Below are 27,738 nucleotides of genomic sequence, written 5' to 3'. Positions count from 1 at the left end.
ATTTAGATTATATTTACTTGTAAAATGATCACTCGGAGAGAAAGTGGCGACTCTCTTCCACAGAAAGTGGCTAAGGTTTGTCCAAAAGGTCACTAGATTTGTCACTAAAAGGCTGTGAAAAGTGACAAAGGTGCTAAATTGTCAACGCTGCCTGTAAGCACCCCCCTGATGACACAATAGAAACTGTTTGGTCTAATTCGTTTCGAAAGCGCAACAGCCAGTGGGGAAACTCCAACACTCAGCCAGCTGACCAATGGTGTAACCTTATAACTCAGGCAGTCAGTCAGTCAGTCAGTCAGTCAGTCAGTCAGTCAGTCAGTCATGGACATTTGCATTAATAGGCACTGTTGTGGTCCAGACAAAGAGTAACTTCGGAAAGTTTTCCATTTGATTTGATTAATTCAGACTGATGGTGACTATTAACTTCGCAGAACAAGGACTGTGTATTTAGTCCCCCATCACGTACATTTGAAGTCCCTTAAAAAGGGATTTCTTAATGGCCACTAGGAATAAGACAAATTATTTCTGCAGGCAAAAACAGTGTGATTGTTTTAAGACAGACTTGAAAAAATGAGAACCTATTCGTTAAGTTGTAGTAAAACATTATCATTTTTGTTTATCTTAACTGTTAATTATTAAAAACCTTGAACAAAACTTTGCAGTAATAAACACACACATTAACAAATAGTTTAGGGGAGGATATGGAAGTTATAGGTGAGCACATATATATTATAAACTAACACTGCACTTATGTTATGAGCTGTTACCATAAACTCATCTCTCAATGACAATTCCACACAACACAACATTATTTAACAAATAAATGTGAAATAGCTTGATTTGTGTGTGTAGAGGATATACTTGATTGTTCCAATCTTTTTTCTCCTTCACTCTACAGTATTTGCAATGCTGGGGTGTCTGTGACTGTTTGATGACTGCCATTAGAACAGATTGAATTTGAACTGTAACTAACTGGACAGAGTCCAGACACTAGACCGTAATGTGTGGGAGACACACATGCTACAAGCCTGACACAAATCTGAGCCGACTGAAAACCTTTTCAGACCGGATACAACGCTGAGACTGAGTACTACAGCTCTGGATTTAAGTATCTCTGGTTAATGAACACGATTTCATGACAGCGAAAGGGGAACAACGGGATCTAGCAAAAGTTAACATCTCTGTGCACAGAGGTCAACATTTTAATGTGTTGTTCTTTATGAGATCCTCTCAGTAGCCTGAGAGATTACATTTAACATCACACTAATCAACACACTAATTACATGAAATAAAACAGCCTTTGCAGATGGCAAAATAATTAAAGGATGATCTATTTAATTCAACTAATGGTGATATGCATATTTATCTCATTTTCAAGATGTTTAATGACTCATTGTTTGTTATTCTCCAGGACTAGAGAACTGTAGAAACTGCTCATTATAAGTAATAACGCCACATATTACACGCATATTATACTTTCAGCTGTGTATTTGCAGTGTGAATAATTTAATGTGATTTGTATAAGGAATAATCCTTCATAATTCATCAATTTCTGAGAAGAGGAATACACAGAAGGTGCAGAAGTGGTTGCTTTAAAGCATTCAAGGCGATGGTGGGAATGGCAATGGCGGCGTGTGCTGGGGGAGTTATTGCTCCACTTACTTTACAAACTGAAAATCTCATTAAGTGTGACACTGAAGATTAGTTGAGAGGGACCAAAGTGGAAAGAGAATGAACTCACAAAGGGGCCGTGAGGAGGCTTTGGCTTTGTTTGCCATCATTAATTCAGCATTGAAACAACTCAGGGGGAACCTCCAAGCCGCTGATCAGAAGAACTGCAGATATGACAGGCGAACAGGTGCCCTTTTTCCTCTCCAAACACTTTTCCCTTTTAGCTCCCCAACTCAGTTCTTAATTGAGGTGAGTTGTGTATTTGGGCCATCTGTGTGCTGACAAAGTAAAGCCGGCTTTGATTTATGGTACCTCGGGACATATTAGCTTCTGACTTTCACTAGCAGGAACCCCAATTCTGCTCGTAAACTCCAAGACAATAAGAGTGGGGATGGTTTTTATGTTTTCCTCGAATTTATACATCGGGTATGGAACAAGAATGAATCATATGGTGCTTGTTCGACAAATGTGACATGGTTCTTTCTTGTATATAGTATAAGGTAATTGTTAGTTTTTTTAGTTAAAAATAATTTTATTGACAAATTAAAATCAAGCAAATTATATATATATATATATATATATATAAATAAATAACTTTTCAGTATAAATTACAACAACTTCCATGCCAACATACTGTTTGAGTACTGTAGACAAACACCCTGCCTGTGTCCGGAATCCCTCCCTCGTTCACTACTCCCTTCAATATATAACAGACAGTCAATAGTGAGCTGTAAAAAGAGATTTCACATACTTGTGAATCACAATAATTTTGCACCATCACTGATAAGTGAATGTCTCACAGCTGTAATTTTTTTCACATTGCATTGCGGGATTGCAGACACTACTTTTTTATTTTGTTCTATTGTGGGAATGTTTTATGGGACTATACAGTGTATTGTACCGTGCAAAAGTATTAGGCACTAAAAGTAAAGTGAGGATTCTTTCAAAAATATAGCCAATAATAGTTTTATTTGTCAGTTAACTTCATACAGGGTGCAGCGAACAGCAAAAAACTTAAATCACATCTAGAGTTGCTGTGACCACCCATTGCCTTTAAAACACCACCAGATTTCCTCGGTAAACTTGCACAAAGTTTTTCAAAGTACTTGGCAGGTAGGTCTTTCGAATCATCCCGCAGTCCTTTCTGCAGTTCTTCCGTGGATTAAGGCTGTCTCAGTGTTTTCTGTCTCTTCATGTAATTGACTCAGTGATGTTGAGATCCGGGACCAGACTGAATTTTTCACGACTACTTGTTCTTCTTGTCACTGAAGATAGTTCTTCATGATTCTTCGGACACTCAATGATGGACTGTAAATATAATGCACTATATTGCAACTAGGGAGTGATTTCTGAAACAGTCCCATTCTTCACTATCAGCGATGGGTTGATGAGCTCCATGTGGGGAGCATAAACAGAGCTCAACTGTCATTAGCTTAACTTATTTTATACAATACAAAACCCCATACTTTAAGTCATCAGGTAGAATCCAAAGTTTGTAAATTACATTACATAAAACATCCACAACATACTATACATACTGTACATAACATGGAAATATACATAGAAATCCATATGTATCTGACTGTCATTCCACTATCCATCATAGATAGACTTAGTCATAGTTTCACAAAAAGTTTGTCTTATATAAAACACATATCAGAAGCATATCAGTCCTACACTTCATAGTTAACATAAGCATACACTAAGATTCAGCACCACCTGTAAATTAAGTGGTGCTCCACACACAGTTCTACTCAGCCAATCACTGATGGACAGAGGTATGGGTACTCGTCTACTCGTCTTTTTGAAAACACATCAGTCAAAATGTGTTGGCTTGGTTTTTACTGATTAAATATATTTTTGTATTTTATTTTATAAAAGCATTTCGGTTTTTCTCTGAGGATGAATGCTAATAATTTCGCTGACCTTCTGACATCCCCCCTGCAACAGTATCAGGCCAAAATTTCTACTTGAACAAAACATTTTAAATGTCATGGACAGGCTGTAATGAAATTTTCTGAGCACATTCATGCCCTTTTCATTTAGTACTCTCCATAACTTTCACCTTTCACCGTTGCACACAACACATCTCATAACCTAATGTCCTTAACATGTGCTGAACACATCCATGCTACTCAGAGGATGAGTCTGTTTTGATTTTGATGACCCAGTGGTCTTTCCTGTAGTGCTACCCACAAGGAAAACTTAACATTTTAACCCCATTATTTGCAAAGCTCTTGGAAAAGGGTCAGTATCAGTCATTGATATGTTGTTGTTCAATCCAGCACTGTTGTAAGGTATAATCAACAATGAATTTTTTAGGGGTGCTCATGGTAGCGCTTTAGATGTTTGACCTTATTACTAAAATTCTAAAATTACCTGGCTTGTTTCAGAAAAAAATCCTTGGTGTGGTTTATTTCTTGGCCAATGTTCATACGAGCTAAATTACTGCTTAAATCTATGATAGTGTTTGAAAGTAGACATGCTCAAATAGCCCAAAACAGAAATAAGAGCAATACACACACACACAGTCTGTATATTTTGCATGCACGCAGAGCAGGAGAAAGTCTGCTCTAATGATGTGTTAAACAGTCCGCTTACGTGACCATAAGGCACTTCCAGTAGATGGGCAAACTGTGATATTTGAGCGCCAGTTTGTAGCAGTGTGGCGCCAAGCACTAATAGTTTAACTCATATTGTGTGGTGTTGATAACCTGTAGTGACTATCTTTTCTCTGAGGAACACTTTATGATAGGTGGACACTGGGATTGAGAGCAGCCTTGGAATGCTTTGGTCATATCTGAATCTGCTGCTCAATCTAGGAGAGCAAAAAACACATCCGAGGATAGGTTGTAATCTGTATTAACCACAAAAATCTTTCCCACATGTAGAATGTATTTTTTTCAGCTCTGTTTTTCTAGCTTGTTTCAATGGTCAGTGCTGTTTGCAGCCACAAATATCCCAGTGCAAACATACTCCACAATCATACTTTCACCCCTGGAAACGATTTGAATAGCACTTACTGTATATTCAATTTACTTTGCAGTTTGCGATAGTACTTTCATACTTAGCGGTACTAAAACACAGTTCTTGCTGTGCACCATGATACATAATATACAAGACCTAGACAAAAGGTAAACCTGTACTGATAAGCACTAGAAAACCAATACAAGAGTCGAGGGGCTTCATTGATGAACCAAATTTGGTGTGAAATTTGACACAAGCAAATCCTCTCTGAGTGATGGATAGACTGAAGGCAAGGTCACTTTCACACTTGTTATGTTTATTTGGTTCCCTTTAGCTCTGTTCCATTCATGTTCACACAAACTTATTACAAATGTACCCAGAACTGTAAAAACAAGAAGATACATGGACTGAGAAGTAACTCATTGATTGGAAAGTTGCAGTCATTCTGCATCATCTCCTCTACATGGACTCACATAGGGAAACCAAATTCTGATGACTGATGTCATGCTGTACTTCACTGAACCTGATGTGATTATCTATCTTGTCTGTTTTCACAAAGAGCTCACTACGTTTTGCTCACTTTTAACGAGGAACTGCTAAAATACTCAGAGTAGGACAAAAACACAACACAACTCTGTTTTAACACCTTTGACTTTGTTATGTGTCTGTGTGAAATCCCCCCACTCGTGGTGAAATTCGTATTTGTTAGCACAAATTAACACATGATCTTGATTGGTCCGCAGCACAGTTTAGTTGACAGCTTTCACAGCAGCCTAAACAAATTGAACCAAACAAGCATATGCATTTGAACCATACCTAACAGTTGTGTTAAAGCACCCTTAAACTGTCCATCTTGAATTCGACTTACAGTCAGCTCCTTTTTTGGTTTATGTCTCTTTGTTGCCAGCATTTTTAACCTGAAGACATACTTTTTACAAGTATTCTTACCTTGCATACAGTGGAGTCCAAAAGTATGAGACCACTTTCCCGTTCAAGTCAGTGGGAAAGTCAGCATATACACATGTACACTGCACATGTGTATTCTTTGTAAGACCATACTTGTAAGAAGTACAAATACACAAACAAAGACAAAGACTTTAACTGTGAAATAAAGTGTAATGTTGAAAGAGCCATTGAATCTTTGAAAAGTCCTTAATTTTCTCTTGAAATTGATTTGTGGATTTTGATTATTAAAGGGTGTTGTTGACTTTGACATTTTATTGCCACCAGCTGAAATGTTGAATCACAGAAACAGTCACACAGTCGATGTGTGATTTCAAGTGTAATTTTCTCAGTGGGAAATTGTGATACCTTAGAAAACATGTTAGTAGTACATGTCCATGTCTCAACCCGTAAAATGAAAATACTTAGAGGCCTTTCAACTATGTTCATTTATCAGTGTACAGTCTGTGAGAGCTCTGTTTTCTTTTACACTCTGCTGGACTGAAGGTTAATAGTTAGGATCCATTTTACTTAGTCCTCCTCTTCCAATATTGTAACACCGTCACACTTTTTTTCTCTGTCGCCTTTCTGTTTTGATTTTCTGGAGCTTTCATAAGGCTTCTTTCATGCAACACATTGTGCTCAGGCCTTCATTCTTCGCCCAGCATTTAATTCTGGCCCCGGTTTGAGGCTCCCTCTGCATGGGTAAGATGATTGGAAATTTTCAAAAGAGCCAGAGAATCTGGAGCTCATCTCATCTCAGATCTTCTGTCTTCTGTCTTGTTTGACTTAAAAAAGCAAATGAGATGGCGCGGATGCTGCTCATTCTTTAGAAACCAAAGCCTGGGAGGGAATTCTGTTCAACTCTGTTTTCTGTTTGACATAAAACTAAAATTAACAACGCATGGTTCACTGGGTGTCCTTCCTTGGGTATCGGTTGCTAACCACTACAGTGTGTACAGTCTGAATTAATACAATCTCCGCTCTCAGGACATTTCCTTCTCCAGTCACTGAGGAGCAAATTACCACAGAGCTCACAATAAAACATGGATCACAATGCAAGTGTTGTGATTTGATTTATTGTCCCACCCCACAGCTGTTGGCAATGACATGGCTACATCAATTACACCTGTGTGTTCAGCAAAAAGCAATAAGTTAATTACAAGAACAAATGATTTGCCAGGATTTCTTCTAAAAAGAGCAAAGTTTAGGGCGCTGCAGTAAATCTGTATGGACGATTTTTATTATGAACAAACAAATCTTTTCAACTGATACTTTTGCAAGTCTGATACTAAACATGTTTCCACTGGTATGTACAACTCCAAGAAATAGCCATACGCTGCACTCTCACCTGCTTAGGTTTTATATGTCACCAAAAAAACTTCCAGCTGTATAATTGAAGTATGTACAACTTTAAATATTGTTAGAAACTCATTTGAGTATTGTTTGACAAAGTTCAGCTTTAAGCAGTGCAGGTGGTGACTGACTGAAAGTTTTCCCCCGGGGCTTATTTTAGCTATATGTACTAAATAGACCAATCAGTCTTACAAACCAGTACAAAACCATTTACTCGGCTCGGCGGCAGCTGATACCAGCTGTCCCATATATTCACTGCCCGCAAAATTTCCTGTACAAGGGTAAGTGCAGCCCAGCCGGCAAATAATGCTGAAAAGACCGCTTTACAGCTCTATGCACCAGATTCGTTCCTGTCGCAGAGACAGACAGTAGACTCAGTGCTTGTTAGCCTTTTAGCCTGTGGATATTACTAAAAATTCCTGCTGCCTGTGGACTTGGAGAGATTTGCTGCTGCAGTTTGGTTAGGTCACACAGTCTTTAGTACCTGTAAGTGTTAATAATTGTTTTTTATTTTAGTTTAAATACTTTAAATTTTCTCCAGGTTATTTTTTTATTTCAGCTACTGACATGATACAACATGCATAGGAGTAAATAATGTTTTGTTTATTTACTGTGAAAGTACACGTGTTGCATCAACACAATTATCACAGCAAGTTAAGTAAATACACTTTTTGATTTCATAACTTATCAACTATGTGTAGCCTGCAGCTTAATACTTTGGGAGGATAATGATGCATATTGTTTTTTTTCCACTTAATACTAGCACATCATGTTAGTGTGTCCTGCACTTTTGTGGTCTGAAAGGGGGAGAACACCCAATACTGGGAAACTCAAAATACGTGAGTATAATACTACAGTTAGAGGTCTGCCCCTGATATATACCATGTGAAAATAAAACTCAAACATCGTGGCGCAACACAAAACACGTAAAAATTCTTGAAGATGGGAGCTGAAAATTGAAGATTTATCTGGATTTAACTGTATGTTCGAGCTGTCATTGGTTCCAAAATGGTGCTGTATCACAGAAAAAAACACTGTTTTCCCTGGCAGTTTGTCTTGGCTGGCGGGAAGTTACTGAGGGATCATGTCTTTGTTGCTGTGTTAGTAACTCTCACTGGTTGGTTAGGCCACTTGTGTGACCGCTGTTATTGATCTGGGGGGGAAGTATGAACTATAACAGTCTGTGTGTGTCTCTCTAATTGTCACTCATGAATGCATTATAATGGGGTCCCCGTGCTGAGATGACATCACACATTTGGGAAGGTTCTGCAAATATTAAACCTTAATAATATAAAAATTCATAATAAATAGAGTAATATTTGAACCTTTTTGTAGTTTGAGGTGTCTCTTCAACAGTTTTATAAACATCTTTTTCATAATGGTGCCCCATCGGGGAATGTTCACATTGTTCACAAGAGATTTTTTTAGCTGCAGTTGCACAGTTGTAATAAGTGTGACAAATACAGCATCACTATTTTTGTTTGTGTTCTGATGTGTTGTGTTTTAGCTCACACTTTGGCGGCCTGTTGGTTCACTCCACCCTGTGATTGCTGTTCAGTTAAACAATGCAGTCAACATCAAACTGCCAGTTTAAAATTCGATTCATTTGGTTGCTCCATAATCTGCTCTTTTGTTATGTGATGTCAAATTTTGTAATGTTATGAGTTTTTGCAAAACGAGCAAGTGCCTTCCTTCCTATAAAATATTATCATTAATCATTCATCAGAGATTCAGTCATGTTAAAATTCAGGAAAAATACTTGTGTTGGTGATGCGCACATTTTGCTTTATGACTCTAAGAACTTCTGTGTGCTCACTACAAAAAGATCCATATTTGACAGAAGTACAAATATTGCTTTCCCTGGCCACGAGTGTACTGTACTAACTCTACTAGCTTTACACAATTCTAATCTTTTAGGTGCTTATGTGCTTGTTAATGGTAAACTGACCATGGGCTCAGTGCTTCCTATTAGACTATACAACAGAAAATCATGCAGATTTCATGGTTCACATGTGGCTGTTGCCTTTTCATATCAATGCAGACATATGAACATGTTTCAGACTTTATAGTTTCCTGATGAAACTCCTCACTGTCAAAAACTCTTCACTCTTATGTGACAGTCAATTCAGTCTGTAAGGCCAATAGAGAGAATAAACGGGGACAGTGATACATGTGGCAAGATAACAATCATGGTTTAGAAACTTGACATATATATACACTTACAGCTATGTCCATAAGTATTTGGACAGTGACACAATTTTTGTAATTGTGCCTCTCTAAACCCACACAATGAAGCAATGAAGATCCGATTGAATTGTAGACTTTCAGCTTTAATTCAAGGGGTTTAATTAAAATATACATTAACCGTTAAGGAATTACAGCTATTTTTGTACATAGTCCCAAATTTTCAGAGGCTCAAAAGTCATCGGCGAAACCAACATAATTATAAATATCAGACCATGGACTTCCCCAATGCTGAGTTTCCTCGTGCTTCTGCTTTACCAAGCCTTTACTGCAGCCGCCTTCAGTTGCTGCTTGTTAGTGGGTCTCTCTGCCCTCAGTTTTGTGTTCAGGAAGTGAAACGCATGCTCAGTTGGGTTGAGGTCAGGTGTCTGACTTGGCCTTTGAAGAACATTCCATTTCTTTGCCTTGAGAAGCTATTGGTTGCTTTCACAGTATGTTTTGAGTCATTATCCATCTGTACTGTGAAGCACCGTCCTATCAGGGTTGTAGCATTTGGCTGAATCTGAGCAGATAGTAGAGCCTTATACACTTCAGAATTAATTCTGCTATTTCTATCAACAGTTACATTATTAATGAACACCAGTGGCCCAGTTCCATTGGCAGCCATACATGCCCATGCCATAACACTGGCTCCCCTCACGTTTGACAGATGATGTGGTTGCTTTGGATCACGAGCCATTCCTTTCCTTCTCCATACTATTCTCTTCCCATCATTCTGGTACAAGTTAATCTTGGTTTCATCTGTCCAAAGCATCTTGTTCTAGAAGTGGACAGGTTTTCAGAGGGTTTCTGGCACGTCTAATCTGGCCTTTGTGTTCTTGAGTGTTACCAAGAGTTTGCACCTTGTTGTAACCCTTCTGTAGTGCATTCATGAAGATGTCTCTTGATTGTAGACGTTGACAATAATACGCCTACGCCCTCGAGCGCGTTCTTGACCTGGCTAGATGTTGCTGAGCTCGCAAGTGCATTCCTTCTTTTTAAAAATGTACCCAATTTTTTACTTGGCCACTCCTAAAGTTTCTACCATCTGTTTGATAGTTTGTTTGTTTTTTTCAGCCTAATGATGGCCTCCTCCTTTGCATCGGCACCTTTTGGACATATTGAGAGTTCCCATGAACAGCCACCAAATGCAAATTCAACACTGGGAATCAACTCCAGACCTTTTATCTGCTTCATTTGTCATGAAATAATGAGGGAACAGGCCACACCTGGCTATGAAAGTGATTGTCAGTTAATTGTCCAATTACTTTGGAGGCTCTGAAAATGAGGGACAATGTATAAAAATGGCTGTGATTGCTAAATGGTTGATATGATATTTTTGTTAAACCGCCTTGAATAAAAGCTGAAGGTCTGCACTTCAATCACATATCGATGGCTTTGTTTCAGATCCATTGTGGCAGTGTACAGAGGAAAAATTACAGAAATTGTGTCACCGTCCAAATACTTGTTCACCTAACTGTATGTATAACCTAGGATGCAGCTGTAGTTGCAATTCTACTTATGTTGTTACATGAACATATGATAATAATAATAATAATAATAATAATAATAATAATAATAATAATAATAATAATAATAATAATAATAATATTATTGCACTAAAATGTTCAAATGTCTACAAAGTCTCCTGCTCCACGGACCAAGAGCTGGAAATGTCCATTCAGTACACTAGGCCTACATGAGACTACACAAGAAACACAGCTCTTTAGCCTTTCTAATATAGTCTGTTATTACAATATATATTACCATATTTTGCAAAAATTCCTAAAGTAAAATAGCTTGCTATATTTTGTGTAAATGTAACTTTTCTCTTATATCATAGTCACATTTTTTATTTCTTACTTTTTTTTTTATTACAGCAGCTCTTACATTTTTGAGGCAATTATGGCTCAAGTCATAGATTATTAAAATAGCAGAGTTCCTGAGCAAAACAAAGTACCCCCAAACGGTTCCAGATAAGGAGGCCGACGCTTCACATGACAGCTCTGCGTGTGTGTGTGTGTGTGTGTGTGCGTGTGTGCGTGTGTGCGTGTGTGCGCATGTGTGTGCGTGCGCTCACAGGTGAATGTAACGCGTTTTGAGGCACACAACGCATACACTACCTCAGCTAAAATGTTGGCACTGAAAACGTGCAGGTAGCTTATTGGCTTCCCTTTTAGCTGCAGTCAAACATGATTTCACTCCCCATTCCTGAGTCAATGTTATAGTAGTGCAGTGCTAAATTTGTGGAGTAATCTTTTAAGTGATGGAGGAATTGACTTCTGATTAACGGAATATTGATTGCTTATATCCTTGTGTAACTGCAGGGAGAAAATAATACAAATAACCAAAAAGGAGGGATGCTGCTTATTTGAAGTGAGTGCAAGGACACTGTCAGAGGTTAATGACTGTAATGTGTTTGACAGGAAGCTGGATTAAGTAACTGTATACTTCACATCGTGTTGAATATTGTTGAATATTACATGCTATTTTCTTGTCCTACCTACTTTTTTCCACAGCACACAAATAAATGCGTTGCAAAATCCACTCTTACTGTGCCGCGAATAACTCCCACCTCCTCTGCTTTGATTGGCAGACTGGACGTGCTGTCACATCCTGGGAGCAATCCCATTTCCAGTCCATTTATGCAATTTATGCAATTTATGAATGGAAATGGAAAGCTGAAAGTGGAACCCATCATTACACACCTGCAGGCATTCAAACTACCAATGAGGGTAAAATGTGTAAACCTGCATGAAACTGTTTCTGAAAAAAAAAAAAAACAAACATATGCTGAGTCAGGCACAGACTGGGACACAAAATCATCCCTGGAGTTGACCACAAGCAGCCCAATGTATACAGCACACAAAAGAGTGTCACATGTCAATGCTGATACTGCTTTACAAGCTAATGTAAAGTTAAAAAGTAATGTTTTTAGATTTAAAGTACTTATGAACCGTCACAGCCTATATAAACCGTATTCCCTTTCACGTTACCTATTAAAGCTAATTACTCATTATACAGCACAACCAAGCAGGGGACCTCTGCAAAAACTATAAGCAATCAAAAATCACACACGCCCAAATAGGTCACTTGACTACTGATATTAAATGTGAAATTGGAAAATTTTTAATTAGTTCAGGCAGGAGAGTGACCATGCTGCTGAGTGTTTTTATGGACACCACACAATTACAAATATCAGTAGTCCTAAATGTAATACAACACAAACAGTCACATTCAGGCAAATGGTGCATATAACATGTTATCAATTACAAGTAATACAAAAAAAAGGTGTAAGCAAAGAGAGAGGAGGGATGTGTTTGGCCCACCTTCCACGAACTGGAAGTCCACTGTCTTTTATTGGGGCAAAGTGTTCAATAATCATTATCCATTGGACTTGAGCTCCTCCACAACGGAGAACTCCATTTGTATTTTAGCTAAGTGTCCAGTTCTCTGATGTCCACAGGTGGTCTGACTCTGTTCTCTTTTTCTAACTGGGCTCAGGTCCAGTTTTGGAGTAGTTCAACTTCCCATCAGATTATATTCCCAATCATTCTGCTTGGTTGTTTTTCACCAGAATTCCAGAAATCCACCTTCCAAAGTTGCTGTCTAAATAATCAGAAACACAAAGCTGATATCATCAATCAGCACTGAAAAACTTTTTAACCAGTGGCCTGAAGGTACCAGTCAACTTCACCTGACTTCTCTTCTGTTGACTCCATCAAAATCAGCAAAAGCATAACACCATGTTTCACCACACAACCTCATATTCACCACACATCACAATCCAGAGGGGTGCTGTTTCACTCACACTTTCAATAAAAACTGCAGGCTGATTAATATTTAGGTGAGCCCAATCTGCGCCACTGACTGCCGCAGAATGTTATAATTCCACCAGCCAGAATGTCCATATTACCAGTCCACCACTGTGCTGAATATTATAGTGACTGTGAGCAGCCATCCTGAATTGATGTCATGCTGCAAACTCTGATTTTAAGGTTTTTTTTTTCAAGTAGACAGCAGGAGATCTTGAGTTGCGATTTAACATTTGAAGCAGCATAAGTGGCACTAAGTAGCTTATTGCCGTCCCATAATCACCATAGATGTATAGCTTTGTCCACTTGTTATAACATTATTGTCAAAAGAACGTAATCATTATTATTTTGTCTCAAAGCGGCCAGACAGCAGGTTTTGAGTACAGCATTATGTAAATGCCTTTACAAACTGGCTACAAGCTTTTAATCAATCAGTGATAGAGATTAACGTGTTTATACTAGCAAGATTAACAAGTATGTTTATGAACGTTGAGAATTATTACTTAAATTTTCACTGTCAATACTCAGTTAGCTCTCCGGCACACACATGAAATACATTCAGTTGCAAAAGTCTCAAGTCTTAGATATAAATGAAACACAGTGAAACTATGTTGTGCCAAAGAAAATGTTATTCACAACGCTCTTTATGAGCAATGTACAGATGCCCCCCGGGGTCAGCTGAGAAAAAAAAAAGAGCCACGTGTAAATCTGTACTCTCGGTTTACAAATCTGTGCTCATGGTTCATAAACCGTGCTCTCGCCGAGAGCATGGCTGTATTGTATAAGAGATGGCTTTGCCAGTGACGATAGTTAGTCACTCAGAGAGAACTAGAGTGATAGTTATTAGAGAGCTTACATCACACACTTACACACACACACTCTAGGACACGTCCTGTGCCAAATGACCTGGAACTGGAAGCATCTGAGACATCTACACAACTTGAAACTGTTTCATACCAGGTGGTATTAAGGTAAAGTCAAAAGGCCAAGTAATATCAAAAGAATAGGTGAGATATGGGGAAGGTGGAATGTGAGGCTACAGTGGAAGAACAAATTAAAAACAACTGTTGCCCTCCCTAAGAAAAGAAAATACCTACATTTAGAGAGTAAAGAGACAAGCTTGTGCTGAGAGGGAGATAGCTGCTAAAACGGTGAAACATTCAGCAATAAGGTAAAGACAATGCACAGTTCAGTCTTACAGCACTAGGTGTGGTACTACAGCTATGATGGGCTTTTATGTCTGGTGTATGACTGTGTCAACAACAGACTGAGGATTTGAAGTCCCTTGTTTCCACACAAATATTCCTTTATTTACAATATATATATATAATTTTATTTTATTTTATTTATTTAATTTTTCAGCACAGAGCTCAGTCACACTAGCATTTATAACAATGGTAAAAAGTACAGACACAGACTGTGCTGCTTGCCTTGCGCAGCAGTCTTCCTTGCCTGAGGGCAACCAACTGACTGTCTGGCTGGTAGTAAGGTATCTGCAAGGCCTGTGCTGGCTGCAGTGCCGGCCATGTTTACCAGATGCAGCGTTCCCTCAGGTGAGTGTACGCCAGCTGGCAGCTCCAGGATCCAGCAAGCCCACTGGCCCTAAGCCCAAAACATGCTGGATGATGTTTGAGCTTGAGAACTGGTTGGAGAAAGAATTGACCAGTTGGAGCTTTGTGGGCGGGATTAAGACAGGGCTCAACGTCTTCCTACAACCATGAAAAATACTGATAGAAAAATGGGCACAGATATGTGTGGATAAGATTGATGCAGCCACAGTTGCTATAAGCAGACTTACATAATTAACAACTTTTAAAATGGCATGTATCTTAGGTCTTTGTGCAAACAATATATTAACGCCTAGCAAATGCTACTGCAGCTTTTGTTTTGACCGAAAAAGACATTGGCTGGAGGGATACATCACTCACTACTGATTGGTTAGGGCAACACCAAACAGAAATCGACCACAATGTCAGACTCTTTACAATGTCAGACTGAATGAATGCGGTTAAACACAATAGGAATTCAGTTTATACCATACATCAGGCTAACAAACATTATCAAACGTCCTGCTACTGTACTAAAGCACCAAGTAGTACCCCAACAAATGAACCATCAGATTAATTGCAGATTTGTTTAGTAACATGCACTACTAAAGCCCAATTAAAAACTGAAATGGTAAGAGCTCTATGGTGGCTGCTGCATTTTTACCCAGTTCTCACAGTCTAGTTCATTTTCACCCCTGGGCCCTTACTGAGTTAGCTGGCCCTGCAGTAATCTGGCCCTGCTGTAACTAGGTACTTGTATTCAGAGTATTTTAATTTTAAAATAAACTTCTACTCCACTTAATTTCAAAGGCAATATTGTACTTTCTATTCCCCTACATTTATCTGACAGCTGTAGTTACTTTGCAGATTAGGTTAAGCATATATAATGTCCATATGGATTATGGTGCATTCCTATACAGTAAATTATATTAACCACCAGTATATAAAATTAGCCCCACCTCCGCCAGCTACATCATAAAAATGCTGCATACACATTGGTGCATCAATAATAATAGCTCTACATTGAACTCTTTACAGTGAAAGTTTTATTTTTACAATGTGGTATTGATACTATTATTTAAGCGAAGGCCAATAAGTTGTCCTCCACTACTTGTTAGGATGAAATCAAAGAAGCTCTCACTGCTGGCTTGTATCATAGTTTTATGTCACCTTTCTACAGCTGACTACACAAACTGAATTTTTATGAGGATTAAAAGAAAAAAAAAGAGGATTCCAGCTGCATCTCAAGCGCTTTGTCTTGTGTTTTTATGTTCATTTTTTAATAATTTCTATTGAATGCACTATTAGAAAAGGGACTTTTCCAGATCCTCTCCATAAGTAGTCACATTACCATAAATCCATTCCTATGTAATCCTCACCCTCCACCACACGGTGATATTATGCAGTATTAGAAGGGCACCTCACCTGTTTGAATAGGAAATGATTGCTGAGAGTGTCTGCCTCACGCAGCCAAGTGCTCTCGGAGTTTAAACCTTCAGGCTAAAGATAGATCCCCTGAGATCCTCTTCAGCTCCACTTCATCGAGCTTCTGTTTGTTTCTTCACTTTTAATTTTCTGCATGTCTAATGTCGAACATTTTCTCCCAGGACTGATTATTCAACAGTCTGTGCTTAAGGTACAATTAGGTCTGGATGTAATGAATGTCCTTTTAGTGTTACTCTTTTTCAGATTAACTCTTTATTCATCAGTTTGCACCTGTGAAATCCAAAGCTTGGTGGCTAATGATTGCTGTTTATTTTGGCACTTCACTTTGGTCTGGTTGTATTCTTTTGATGAAAATATATATTTAATCATTTTTAATCATATCTAAATTATGATTGTAAATTGTGTTTGATGTGTACAGTTACCATGGTCACGGTTGTTGTTCCCATCTAACAAGAGGTTAGCAGAAAAGCAGTTTACCTGTATACATCAGACTGACTCTCCTCTGTATCTCCAGTCATTCCTAAACTCTGGCTGTTTGGACAGAGCCACTCACTCACTGTCTTCCTGGTTCATTTGGCATTGTTGCAGCAACCTGTGCTTTCCACAGCAGGGCTTTTATGATCATTCAGAAGCTGTATTGACTCATGTGGCAATACCACAGGATTTGGTTTCAGTCCAATACAATGTAATACCAATGCCAGAATCACCAATATCAGTACAGGTACTGATACACTCTATACTATAAATCACCTAATGTATTATATAGGGAAAAACCATGTGTCCTTATTTATGATGTGAATGCATTATTAATAAACTACTTCTGATAATTTTTTATTACCTCTAGATGATTTGCCAAACATTCGGTATGTCCTATTTTTTTTCTTTTTTTTGTTAATAAATTAAGCACATGCATTTTAAAACACGATCATCAGTAAATGACACCTGTTAATTGTCTGAATTCTGTATGTTCTATTTTTTCTTGTATCAATCCAATTTAAACAAGTGTTGATACTCCAAACATGACTTGGTATCAACAGTATCGATACTTTAGATATGAGCCGCCCACCATATCACTCATTAAAATACTTCTTCACTGTCTGGGTTTCAGATGAGCAGCTAAAATGTCATATAACGTTAATGCAACACTATACTTTTTGTGAACATCTAGACGAAGATTTGGTTGATTGCTTACAGTAGGCACTCAATCTCCTCAATAGTCTTAAGAGGCAAAAGAGAAAAAGGCAGTAACCAGATTCTGCTTATTAACCAAAGCTACTTATGTAATGTTTTTATCTTAATACATTGTTACATTCAGTAGTTTTTGTTTTCAAGGTTACTTTTTATTTATTTTCATCTTGTTTCTATTATGGAAAAAATGCCAGAAATTACATTTCTACACCGCTAAACTTCGAAAGCAAATTCTTTTGTAGGAAATGTAATTGCAACCGGATTACATTTTCTATAAACAAAATGATGAAATGTTGTCAGTTTACATATTAAATTGCAAATACACTGATACTGAATGTATCAGTGAAATGTTCACAGACAACGTACTTGTTTCCCAGCAAAATATCCTATCTTGCTGTATAATATCCATATGTAGTGACTACAGCATTATTAAACTTTATAGTTATGTTTAGATTCTCAGAGGACTTGGTTAAGGATAGGGAAAGATCGTGGGCGTATTTAATACAGAAAAGAGGTTACTTCATTTACAATGTGTTTGTTTATATTTAACCAAAACCACAATCTTTCCAAAACCTTGGCCAAAGTTCTTTTCTTGCCTAAACCACAGACAGAACTCTGGATACAAACCCCAGTCTCTGGTGTGACAGTCATGAACTTAGTACGACCACTATCCAACCCGTAGTGACTTAGCTGCCATTAAAAAATGTAGCACTTCATTCATTAAAAAAATATGTTCCCTCTAAACATAATCCAGCCAGCAATACATTTCCTACAAAACATATTTGCTGTTGCAGTTTAGTTGTATAGAAACGTAATTTGGAGGAGAAAGGGTTGCTGTGACGTACTTTACAGTAGAGATATATTCTTCTTGTAACAGTATGTGTAAAGGAGACTGTATGACCCTATGGTCCTGAGAGACACGCTGTGAGGCAATTCAATTCAAAGGGCCAACTGATTGGTAGCGAAACCTTATTTTCCAAGTATCGATCCTTGGGGCAACCAGCAAAATGCAAAAACCTCAGCAAGATGAATCTGCTGTCACATCTTACAGTAGAAATCAGGCAATCAATGTCACATACCTCCAGTACGGCCAGTATGAACCTAATTCCATTCATTGGCGCTAAATAGTGAAAACCCTTGGGTTCATCAATCATCAATTCAAGGGGCACTCTTTAGTTAATAGTCTGGTCTTTACCCACTGAACAGCGTCTGCCTGTATCTGTGTGAGCCAGAAGATACTCTCTCAATTTGACAGAGGGAGGAGAAGGGAGCAATATGTTTTACTTTGATTGCTGTATTCTCTCTCTTGCTCAGCTTGTTGTACTATAATTCCCAATTTTGTAGCTGTCGGCTATCATGATTTGAAATTGAAGCTTGCAGCAAAGATTGATTATCTCTAACCCACATGGAATACACTCCGTCGGTCAATTTTCTACAAAATGGGATGCTTGAATGTTAAAGTCAATATTTCCTCAATGATATAAATGATAAAGATAAGTAATATCTCATGACACATCACTTCATCCAATCAAGAAGTATGTTCTTGTATTGGCAGGGCCAGCCAAAGCCCTTCCAGGGCCTCAAACTGAAATCCCCTTTCTGCTCATCCAACTCCTTGAATTTACACAGGATTCTTTAATATAATATAAAAGAAGTACTCTAAGGTGAAACTAAAGGCATTGGGAATGTTAAATACTGAACAGGAAGACAGCCAGCTAGCATGTCAGTCTTCTAAAAATAAACAGCGCCCTCACCCTGTACATGTAGCTTTGACTTCCTTGATACCCATAATGAGCTGTAAGTAAATGTTGGGAATTAGAGAAGCTATTGGGTGTTGTAAGAAATTCAGTGACAGTTCATTTTAACGGATCTCTACACCCAAAAAGGTGGTTTGACTTATTCTGGCTGATTATACCTCTCCTCAGGCTGAAGGCAGGGGGACCTATGCTGTGAATTAAAGGTACTTGGTGAAGTATTTGACCACCAGTTTCCCTTTGGAGAAATGTCTTGATGACCCAGTCCCCTCCATGTTTGTATACTCTTTCAACTAACACCCGCCAAGGATGCACATGACATAGTACACACTCCTCTGGTTTTTTGCTATTCCACTGATGCACAGTTGGTGATGGCAACTTGGCAAGAAATGTAGTAATTATTTGGAACTAATTATCTTAATTAATACTAAAGTACACAGATTTTTACTAGTAAACTTCTTGGAAATTATAAGGCAATCTTGAACCAATAAAATAGTGTTACCAAAGAAGCCTAGCTAGCTAGCAAACATGAATGTAAGCAATACTAGTTTCAAATTAGTTAAGCATTTAGTTCGCAAAATTTTTATGAGGAAGGAAATTAATTAAACACATCTGTTAGGCCTCAAGTATACATACAGTGTGTTAAAGTGAGAAACAATGAATGTAAACATATCTCTTTAAGTGATGTCACCAAAAACTGCACCAAAAGTTACCACAACCTAACAAGTTAAACAAAGTCGAGTAGAAATGTCTAGCAGTGTAGCCATCCAGGTGAAACAAGTTGTATATCTGCTAATGGAAGTTTTTTCTCTCTCTCTTTCCCAGGTTACAAGTGCCCATGTCAAGTCGGGAAGCCCCAAATCAACACTAAAGCATATATGGACAGAAAGCAGTAAGGATATGTCAATCAGTAGGCTGTTGTCACAGACTCTGCAGGGCAAAGAAAACAGCACAGCCTTGGACCTTCACTATGACACTCCAGAGCCCTACTCGGAGCAGGACCTGTGGGACTGGCTGAGGAACTCCACAGACCTGCAGGACTCACGGCCACGGGCTAAACGGCGGCCCATGGTTAAAACGGGAAAATTCAAGAAGATGTTTGGCTGGGGGGACTTCCACTCCAACATCAAGACCGTCAAACTCAACCTGCTTATCACTGGTAAGATTGTGGATCATGGCAATGGCACTTTCAGTGTGTACTTCCGCCACAATTCCACGGGTCAGGGCAACGTGTCAGTCAGCTTGGTCCCTCCCACCAAGATAGTGGAGTTCGATTTGGCGTCACAGCAGTCCGTCATCGACGCAAAGGACTCAAAGTCCTTCAACTGCCGCATCGAGTATGAGAAGGTGGAGAAAGGTGCCAAGAACACGCTCTGCAATTTCGACCCATCCAAGACCTGCTACCAGGAGCAGACCCAGAGCCATGTTTCCTGGCTCTGCTCCAAACCTTTCAAAGTCATCTGCATCTTCATTTCCTTCTACAGCACCGACTACAAATTGGTGCAGAAAGTGTGCCCGGACTACAACTACCATAGTGACACACCTTACTTCCCCTCTGGCTGACAGTCCCATACACTCACTTACAATGTGGACGGGCGGAGCACAGACTGGGGCTTCTACCTATTCCAGAGAAATGTGTATGTTAGCCTTTCGGTCCCTAAACATGTCCACACCAGAGTGTCAGCCATCCCAAATGATTTTCCAATTTAACGTTCTGTATATTGAGGGAGCAGTTACTTTTAACTGTTGTTAAAAGAAGGTGGTATATAAGACTGTGATATGCTTAAAATTACCTGAAAAACTCTGATTACTATAATTATTATCAGTTAGAATTTTGTCGCTGAATTATGTTTTATCCCTGTTGAACCATGTGTAAATAACAGGGGCTTATTGGTCGTTTTGGAGTTTTGTTATCACTATTAAACTGCCCATTGCTGTTTGCTTTATGTTTTGTTCACACTCCTTGTCAAACTAGATGTTAATAACTTTGTTTTCCTCTCTTAGCATATTTCATATACGATACATTAACTCTCTAGACAACAACATATCAACTTTTTGCCCCTGCTGTGCTATTTACGCTCTGCAGTTCATCCTGCATAACTATAAAACAAAATTAACTCCTCATTTAAAAAGAATAAAAAATAAAATAGATAGCTCAGATGTTTTTACAAAACCTGCAAGGCATCTGAAGAGGACAGTGAAGATTTAAATGTGAGTTTGATGCTTTTAGAAATGTGAGGTGGTCTTATCTATCTAGGGGTGAGCTTGGACTGAGCAGCTTTCTCCCTCAGGCGAGTCTCATTCAAGAGAGAAAATGTGCTTACACGCTCAGATACTGTAACACTGTCAATCCTCAGCTGTGTTCCTGCTAGCTCAGGCAGATGTTGAGTTTGTTGGGTGATTGCTTCATTCTCGGCTGATTGAATACCTGACTGATTGCTCAGTGATTTGTTCGGGGAGATGGGGCTTGCTCATTGTCACTTAATATATCAAATGTAATGTATTGAATTCTATATCTTAGAGCCTAATTTGTATGAATGGTTTGTATTGTACATAGTTTATCCCAGTTGCGCTGCTTCTATACATGCCCCCATGAGCTGTGTTCCCCTTCCTGCTAATTCCTCTTGTTCACTCCATTTATGCTCGTTCTTGGTTCCTCTAGCAAAGAAAATGATGTTACTGCCCTTGATGTGAATTCCATGAAAACAGCAATCCTGTACAGAAGCTGTAAAACTGACTAAATATATTAAAAGTCTTCACTGAAATTTTCTTTACCTGTTTGGGGGGGGGGGTACATATGAATTAAAGAATACAGTAAATTTTATCAACTGAATGGTGGTACATGTGAGTTCTTCAGTAATGGTTTGTTGAAGTCTGGTTACATATCACTAAACCTTTCAGCTATGGAGGGAGAAAGGGCTAGAAACACCAGGCACCCGTGTGTTGCAATATACTGATTTACAACATAGTAGTTTCAAGTTTGGGAGAGGCTTGGCAGGAGAATTAGACAGCACAGAGAAAATTGAATTTTACTGCATTATGTTTTAGCCTGAAACTGTTTATTTTATTTTAATTTTTATTTTATGGCTCCTAAGTGCTAAAGCTCATTTTGATCTGAACAGTTGCTGCAAATATCTGACCATGCACTGATGGAACACTGCTGCTAGACAAGATGTATATATCTGCACGTAGCAACTACAATATTTATAGATTAGGGAAAAAATTGACGTTATGCCAAATGAGCTATGGTTGTGGTATGGTAAGGGTTAGTTCACTAAAATGGGGTTAGTATGGGGGTAGTGGTTAGGGCTAGGGTTCAGGAAATATTGTGCGTATGGTTTGAAGAAATAAAACCTTAATTATTCACTCATTTCACATTCTTGTTCAGGGAAAACAGTGGGGATTTTTTGCCCAGGCTAGCAAGTGTTCAAGCAGACAAGTTGGCATTGACGTTACATCTTTGATGAGGCTGTTGTTTATTTACAACAAATTTGTTTTTCACTTATCATGGAGTCCAGTTGTGTTGTGCCAGTGTGTAAGGATCACAAAAACAAATGGCGTACTGGAGTGAGTTATGCAAATCAATCCAAATTTACAGAAAGCTGCCCTGCTGCTGTGAGCCAGAATACTGTGAGAGCACTGTGGCTGCGGACAGTCAAAAACCTGTGATGGTCATTCCAGCTTGGTTTGGGAGGCAATGGTGGATGGGGGGGGTGAAGAACTGAAACCTTGTATCCTATGTACGACGAAGAAACAGGACCTTCTTGTGCACAACCCTGAAGCTGAGTGGTGGATTAAGGGGAAACAGTCACTGTTGTGCTGTTCTGTGCTGACTCTTATTTGTACCCAGAGCTGGCCAAGTACAATATAACATTTGCTGAGATAACTAAGTCAAGTTTACCAAAGCTGAAGATAACCAATGTACAGTATGTGTCATTCTAGACACTGCACACAGAAGTGTTATTGGTGACGTCAAGCCTCACTGTAGCGGCTGCTCCAGGCAAACACCTTCCTCCACTCTGCTCCTGGCACAAGCGGACAATGGACAAAAGAGAACCGGTACCCTTTTCACCCAGCCCCAGTAAAACAAAAAAGCAGAGAGGTATGTGAGACTATTGTGAATAAACTAAATAGCCAAGTAAATGTTACCTGATGCAATGCTAAATATCTGTCTTATTGTAGGAGTCAAATCAAACCCTTTTTTAATTGGTATGCACATTTTTAGGTATCCTGTGTAATGTTTGTAATATTAACATTATATTATGCTACGGTCTATTTTCACATTTATTTGCATATAGGATTCATTTTTCAGTACAGAAAATGTGAGAATGAATCCTTATGTTATCTTGTGTTATGTTTTCAGTTGACCACCTCATGTCCATTTTGACCAGAATTAGTGAAAACAGAGTTTGTTATATAATGCAACACTCTGTAAAAGACTGTAGTTACACTGGTACTCACTCCATTCAACAAGAATGACCAACGTTTTTTCAAACCTAATTTCCAGAAAAAAATATTGTCAAATTATCTGGCCAGCATGGTTTCCTTTGTCTCCAGGACGGTAGAGAACATTGAGCATAGTTTTTTCTGTTCATTCGGCTAACACTCTACTCAGAAATGCTGGTACTACGCAAAACAGCTTAGGCACTGTGTCTTATACTGGTAGGGAAGACCCAGGCTACAGTAGGATTCCAACAGTCATCCATTAAGGAAATTCAAGTCTGTGACCATACTGAATGAAATTTAAAGTGTTAATTTATTGACCCTTTCACTGCTACTGCTGCTGTGTTGTGTAAAAATAAGTGTTCATTGTCATACATGAATATTTTCACCTCCACTGGATTAAAATGGGGGATCTGCTCTTTATTACCTTTTGTCATGGTAAATCATAGTATCGAAGCTCCATTGGTGATGGCTTTTTGTCATTCCCCATTCATGCACTTAACTCACAGTGAACGTTAGCGGAATTGACTGAACTAACTCTGATCAGCTGTTCTCGAATTTAAAACTCTTGAGTTTCCCATCTCAGGGTTGGTCAACTCGAAGTTCAGGGTTAACTTAAGAGTTTCAGAAACCTGCTTTCTGGAACAGGCCACTGGTGAAAATCATTTTGGCGAGGGTTACCTTTCACAGTTTACCTGCACATCAAAGGGGGAGAATGGGGAAGACTGGTGCAAATAAAGCCCACAGTGCACCTGTGCCAAAACCATCCTAAGTCAGTTATGTTTCTGAAGCAGAAAGACTTGGACTGACTATTTGTTACTTTCTGTCTTATTAAAGAATTTATATTTCTGATATGCTGTTAACTTTCTTGAATAACTTTACAACCAGAAGTGGTAGGGAAAAATAGATCATATTCAGCTGGAGCATATTGTAGCACACTTATGGCATTCCTATTATTAATGCCATCAGTGCAAAACTCTCTAAGCTGAACTATGCATTTCACTTTAATTTAGTAAGAGGTGCACCAATTAAAACTGACCAGGTCATAATAAGAACTAAGAACTTTTTTTCATGCATGAATATAACTGTAGCCAAAGCATTGTATTTACAAAAACTTAAATTAAATCAGATGAAGTTGTGTTTTTAAAGAGCTAAGAAAGCCAACAGAGTAGTGTGAAGATACTCTGGACCAAATACAATTTCAGTCCCACTTGAAAAAATCTTTTAAATAAGACTCTCCTCTGTGATTCTGTTCATGTTGTGTATCAGAGAAGAAAAAGTTAGGTCAGATTTGAGTGCAGTAAAGACATTGTCTTGTCCTAGTATTTATCCTTGTTGAACAAACAAATGTAGATATGCCGTCAGTCCATATTGCTTGGAAAGAGTAAACACAAACTGATTAGCATTTAAACGCATAACAGTAAGAGCATTGGCAGAGCTAGAGTGTGTCCATGATGACGGGACATACAGATGACCGGAAATTTAAACAATAAATAATAATCAGCCTCCTAGGTTTCCACTCAAAGGCTTTCATATTTGATTTTGAAGTTATAGGGAAAGCTAACATTACCAATCTCTACAATGCATTACATTTTACATAATGTTAGTCTAAAGCATTTATGAGTTATGTTATTGTACTGCATGTTCATCTGTCCATTCAGTCCAGCTGGCTTTGTTTTTCTGTTTGTTTTAGAGATCCAGATATACATTTTCAGTTGTCCACATGAGGCCCAAAACTTGCTATTGTGCTCCTTTATCCTCAGTGGAATCATCAACTTCATCCCAAAAATAAATGAATAAATAGGGAAACCGAGCACAGAGAAGTTTGTTGCAGTCTGGCAACTTGAATTCTGTCTCCATGGGTGTGCATCTGCCACACAGACTTCCTGCCAGACATCACCAGTTGCTACAGAGCACTATATCCACCAGTATGTGCTGAAGAAGTCTGGAAAAAGACAACAAATAAATAAACAAAACCATTCTGGATCTACAATCCTGCAGCTTCACAATAATGTAATATTCCCTGCCACTATCCGTGTTTGACCGTTTTTCAGACCCAGTGACAATTCAGACACAAATCATCAGTACTCAAATGTAGGTCTGGCTAATTTATCAAAGTTAAATAGCCTACCCTATATTTAACATGTAAATACCAAGTAGATAGATAAACTTTACATTTCCTCATAATACATTATACCAAAATGCTTTGATTCAATTACACAATTAACTGGTTAAAACTAGTTTTCTTCACAAGTGTAATTTATATCACCACTATATAAAATGATGTTTTTCTTGAGGCTGAAGAAATTACTGATTAATTACTTATGTGTGTCATGACAAATTACACAGGCCTCATATTTCGCATGCATGTAGTGTACAAACAGAGTTTTATCTAAACAGTCTGTGGCAAGCATCACATTGCTTCCACAGTAAAAGATACCCAGAACACAAAAGCTCCATGCCTGACTATATTTACTTCTTGGAGCTTCTTCTTATCTTGCACCATGTGTGATCAAGCAGATTTCCTAATAATCGAGCTTGCCAGAAAGTTGGACACATGGAGGCGAACTTGTATTTCAGTTCCTAGGAGATGTGGAGATTGGGATGCGAGACTGATAGCGTCTGTTCTGGGACTGCACAGTGGCACCTGCCATCGAATCCTCCAACTCGGCAGTTAGGATCAGCACTCGGCTTTAAACAGATTAGAGCCTCTGGGGGAGGGAAATCCGCTGCCTTTAGCTAGCTCACAACTTATCAGTAATTAAAGTGGATGCCAGGTTTGTGTGTTCATAGGCAGTCTGCAGTGTGCTTTTATAGCTGTCCTCATTAAGGAGCTGCTTCCAAAAGTTTGCCCTCCATGCTCACTTTTAACAAGCCAGCGGGGATTTCTTGAACATGTGATAGTGTATGGCTAAATACCATCAGTGTTGAAGCAAACAAATAGCACAACAATTTGTGTTAATTCTAAGTACAATGAACATACAGCCAGTTTTTTTAACCTTATAGCAATGCCACAGAGGAAATGTTTTGATTTGATTTCCATAAGGACATGAGGGGATTGTTACATTTCGTATGGACATTGATAAATTATGCACAACGAAATAAAGGGGTAAAACAACTGAAAGACAGAAAACAGAGTGAACTATAGATTAAATGAAGGACATAATGAATAATCTAGCTGGTACAGATGGCAGAATAAAAACTACTATATAAAATAGATTACCAAGTAACCAATGAAACCAATGAAGTTTTTTGGCAAAAGACTGTCTTTATACGAATTTCATGTATGCTCTCTCAACCCTACATATTGCCAGATAGTGTTAATATTTGACAATTCTGCAAAGCCCTGAATTAAATGCCTTGAATGTCCTTTCACGTTGCCAGAGTGCCAAGATTTACTTTTACCATGACTGTGGTCATGGCAAATAATTATGGTTAGGACAGGGTTAAGGTTGGGCAACTAAACACTTGGTTAAAATTAAGTTTAACTTTATATCTGATATCTTGCAGTACAAGATCATCTGATAGTGACTGCAGCATTAATATGGTTATTATAAGGCAATGGCAGCACTTGGTTAAGGTTAGGGAAAGATTGTAGTCTGGTTTAAAACAGTGACTTCAGACACAATGTGTTTATTAGCACTTACCAAAACCACAATCTTTCCCTAACCTTAACCAAATTGCTTATGTTGCCTAAACCTAAACACAGACAGGAGTCTGGTTTTGAACCCCAGTCTCTGGTGTCACTGTCCTACGATTTGTACACCCATCGACCTCCCCAACCACTTCCTTCTGAGGATGGTACAGTTCATAAATGTGGTGCTTCATTCATTCCAAAGTATATATTCTCTGAAAATAATTCAGCTAGTCATTATGTTTGTCCCCACAACACAATTGGGAAAACAACTTAGTAACATATAAATATAATTTCTAGGAAGCAGAGTTGATCTTGGAGAAAACCAAATATGACACACTGCATCATCCAACATTTGATTAAAGCAAACAGTACATTGTTATCACAGGGTATTAACGGTTGTTTTACAGTCTATGATTGTATGAGCTTGACTGTGAACCAGTCTCCACATGTTCATGCTTGTGTAGTGACAATGACACGATGTCAGAGAAATTCAAGGAACAACATTTGAACACAATGAATTCCATTACCTTGTGATCAGTTCATGACATTCACATGTTAAAGTAGTATTTCTGGGCTTTTTGCTGTATTTATTTCAAAAATTTCATTAAGTAACCCATTCATAAAAATAGAGAAACAAATGTCCTCATGCTCAGTTTCATTTTATCTTTGCCAAAAGGACACATCAGCAACAAAGTCCAACAAAAGCACTCAAGCAGAGTGTACTGCCACATAATGACTCGGTTTCACTT

At 38.4% G+C, this 27,738-nt stretch overlaps 1 protein-coding gene across 1 annotated transcript in view; it reads left to right on the top strand.

Annotated features, from left to right (window-relative positions):
- nxph1 (neurexophilin 1) overlaps positions 1 to 20,472 on the top strand; it is a 48,848-nt gene extending 28,376 nt beyond the window's left edge. Inside the window, exon 2 of the mRNA XM_040122309.1 lies at positions 19,735 to 20,472. Coding sequence (XP_039978243.1) covers positions 19,735 to 20,472 — 738 coding nt within the window. The remainder of the gene's footprint in view (positions 1 to 19,734) is intronic.
- The last annotated feature ends 7,266 nt before the right edge of the window (positions 20,473 to 27,738 follow it).

The sequence above is a fragment of the Xiphias gladius genome, chromosome 24 (assembly GCF_016859285.1).
Source record: "Xiphias gladius isolate SHS-SW01 ecotype Sanya breed wild chromosome 24, ASM1685928v1, whole genome shotgun sequence".
Lineage (NCBI taxonomy): Eukaryota > Metazoa > Chordata > Actinopteri > Istiophoriformes > Xiphiidae > Xiphias > Xiphias gladius.
Note: the sequence above shows the minus strand (reverse complement) of the source record. Positions and strands in the feature narration are given on the sequence as shown.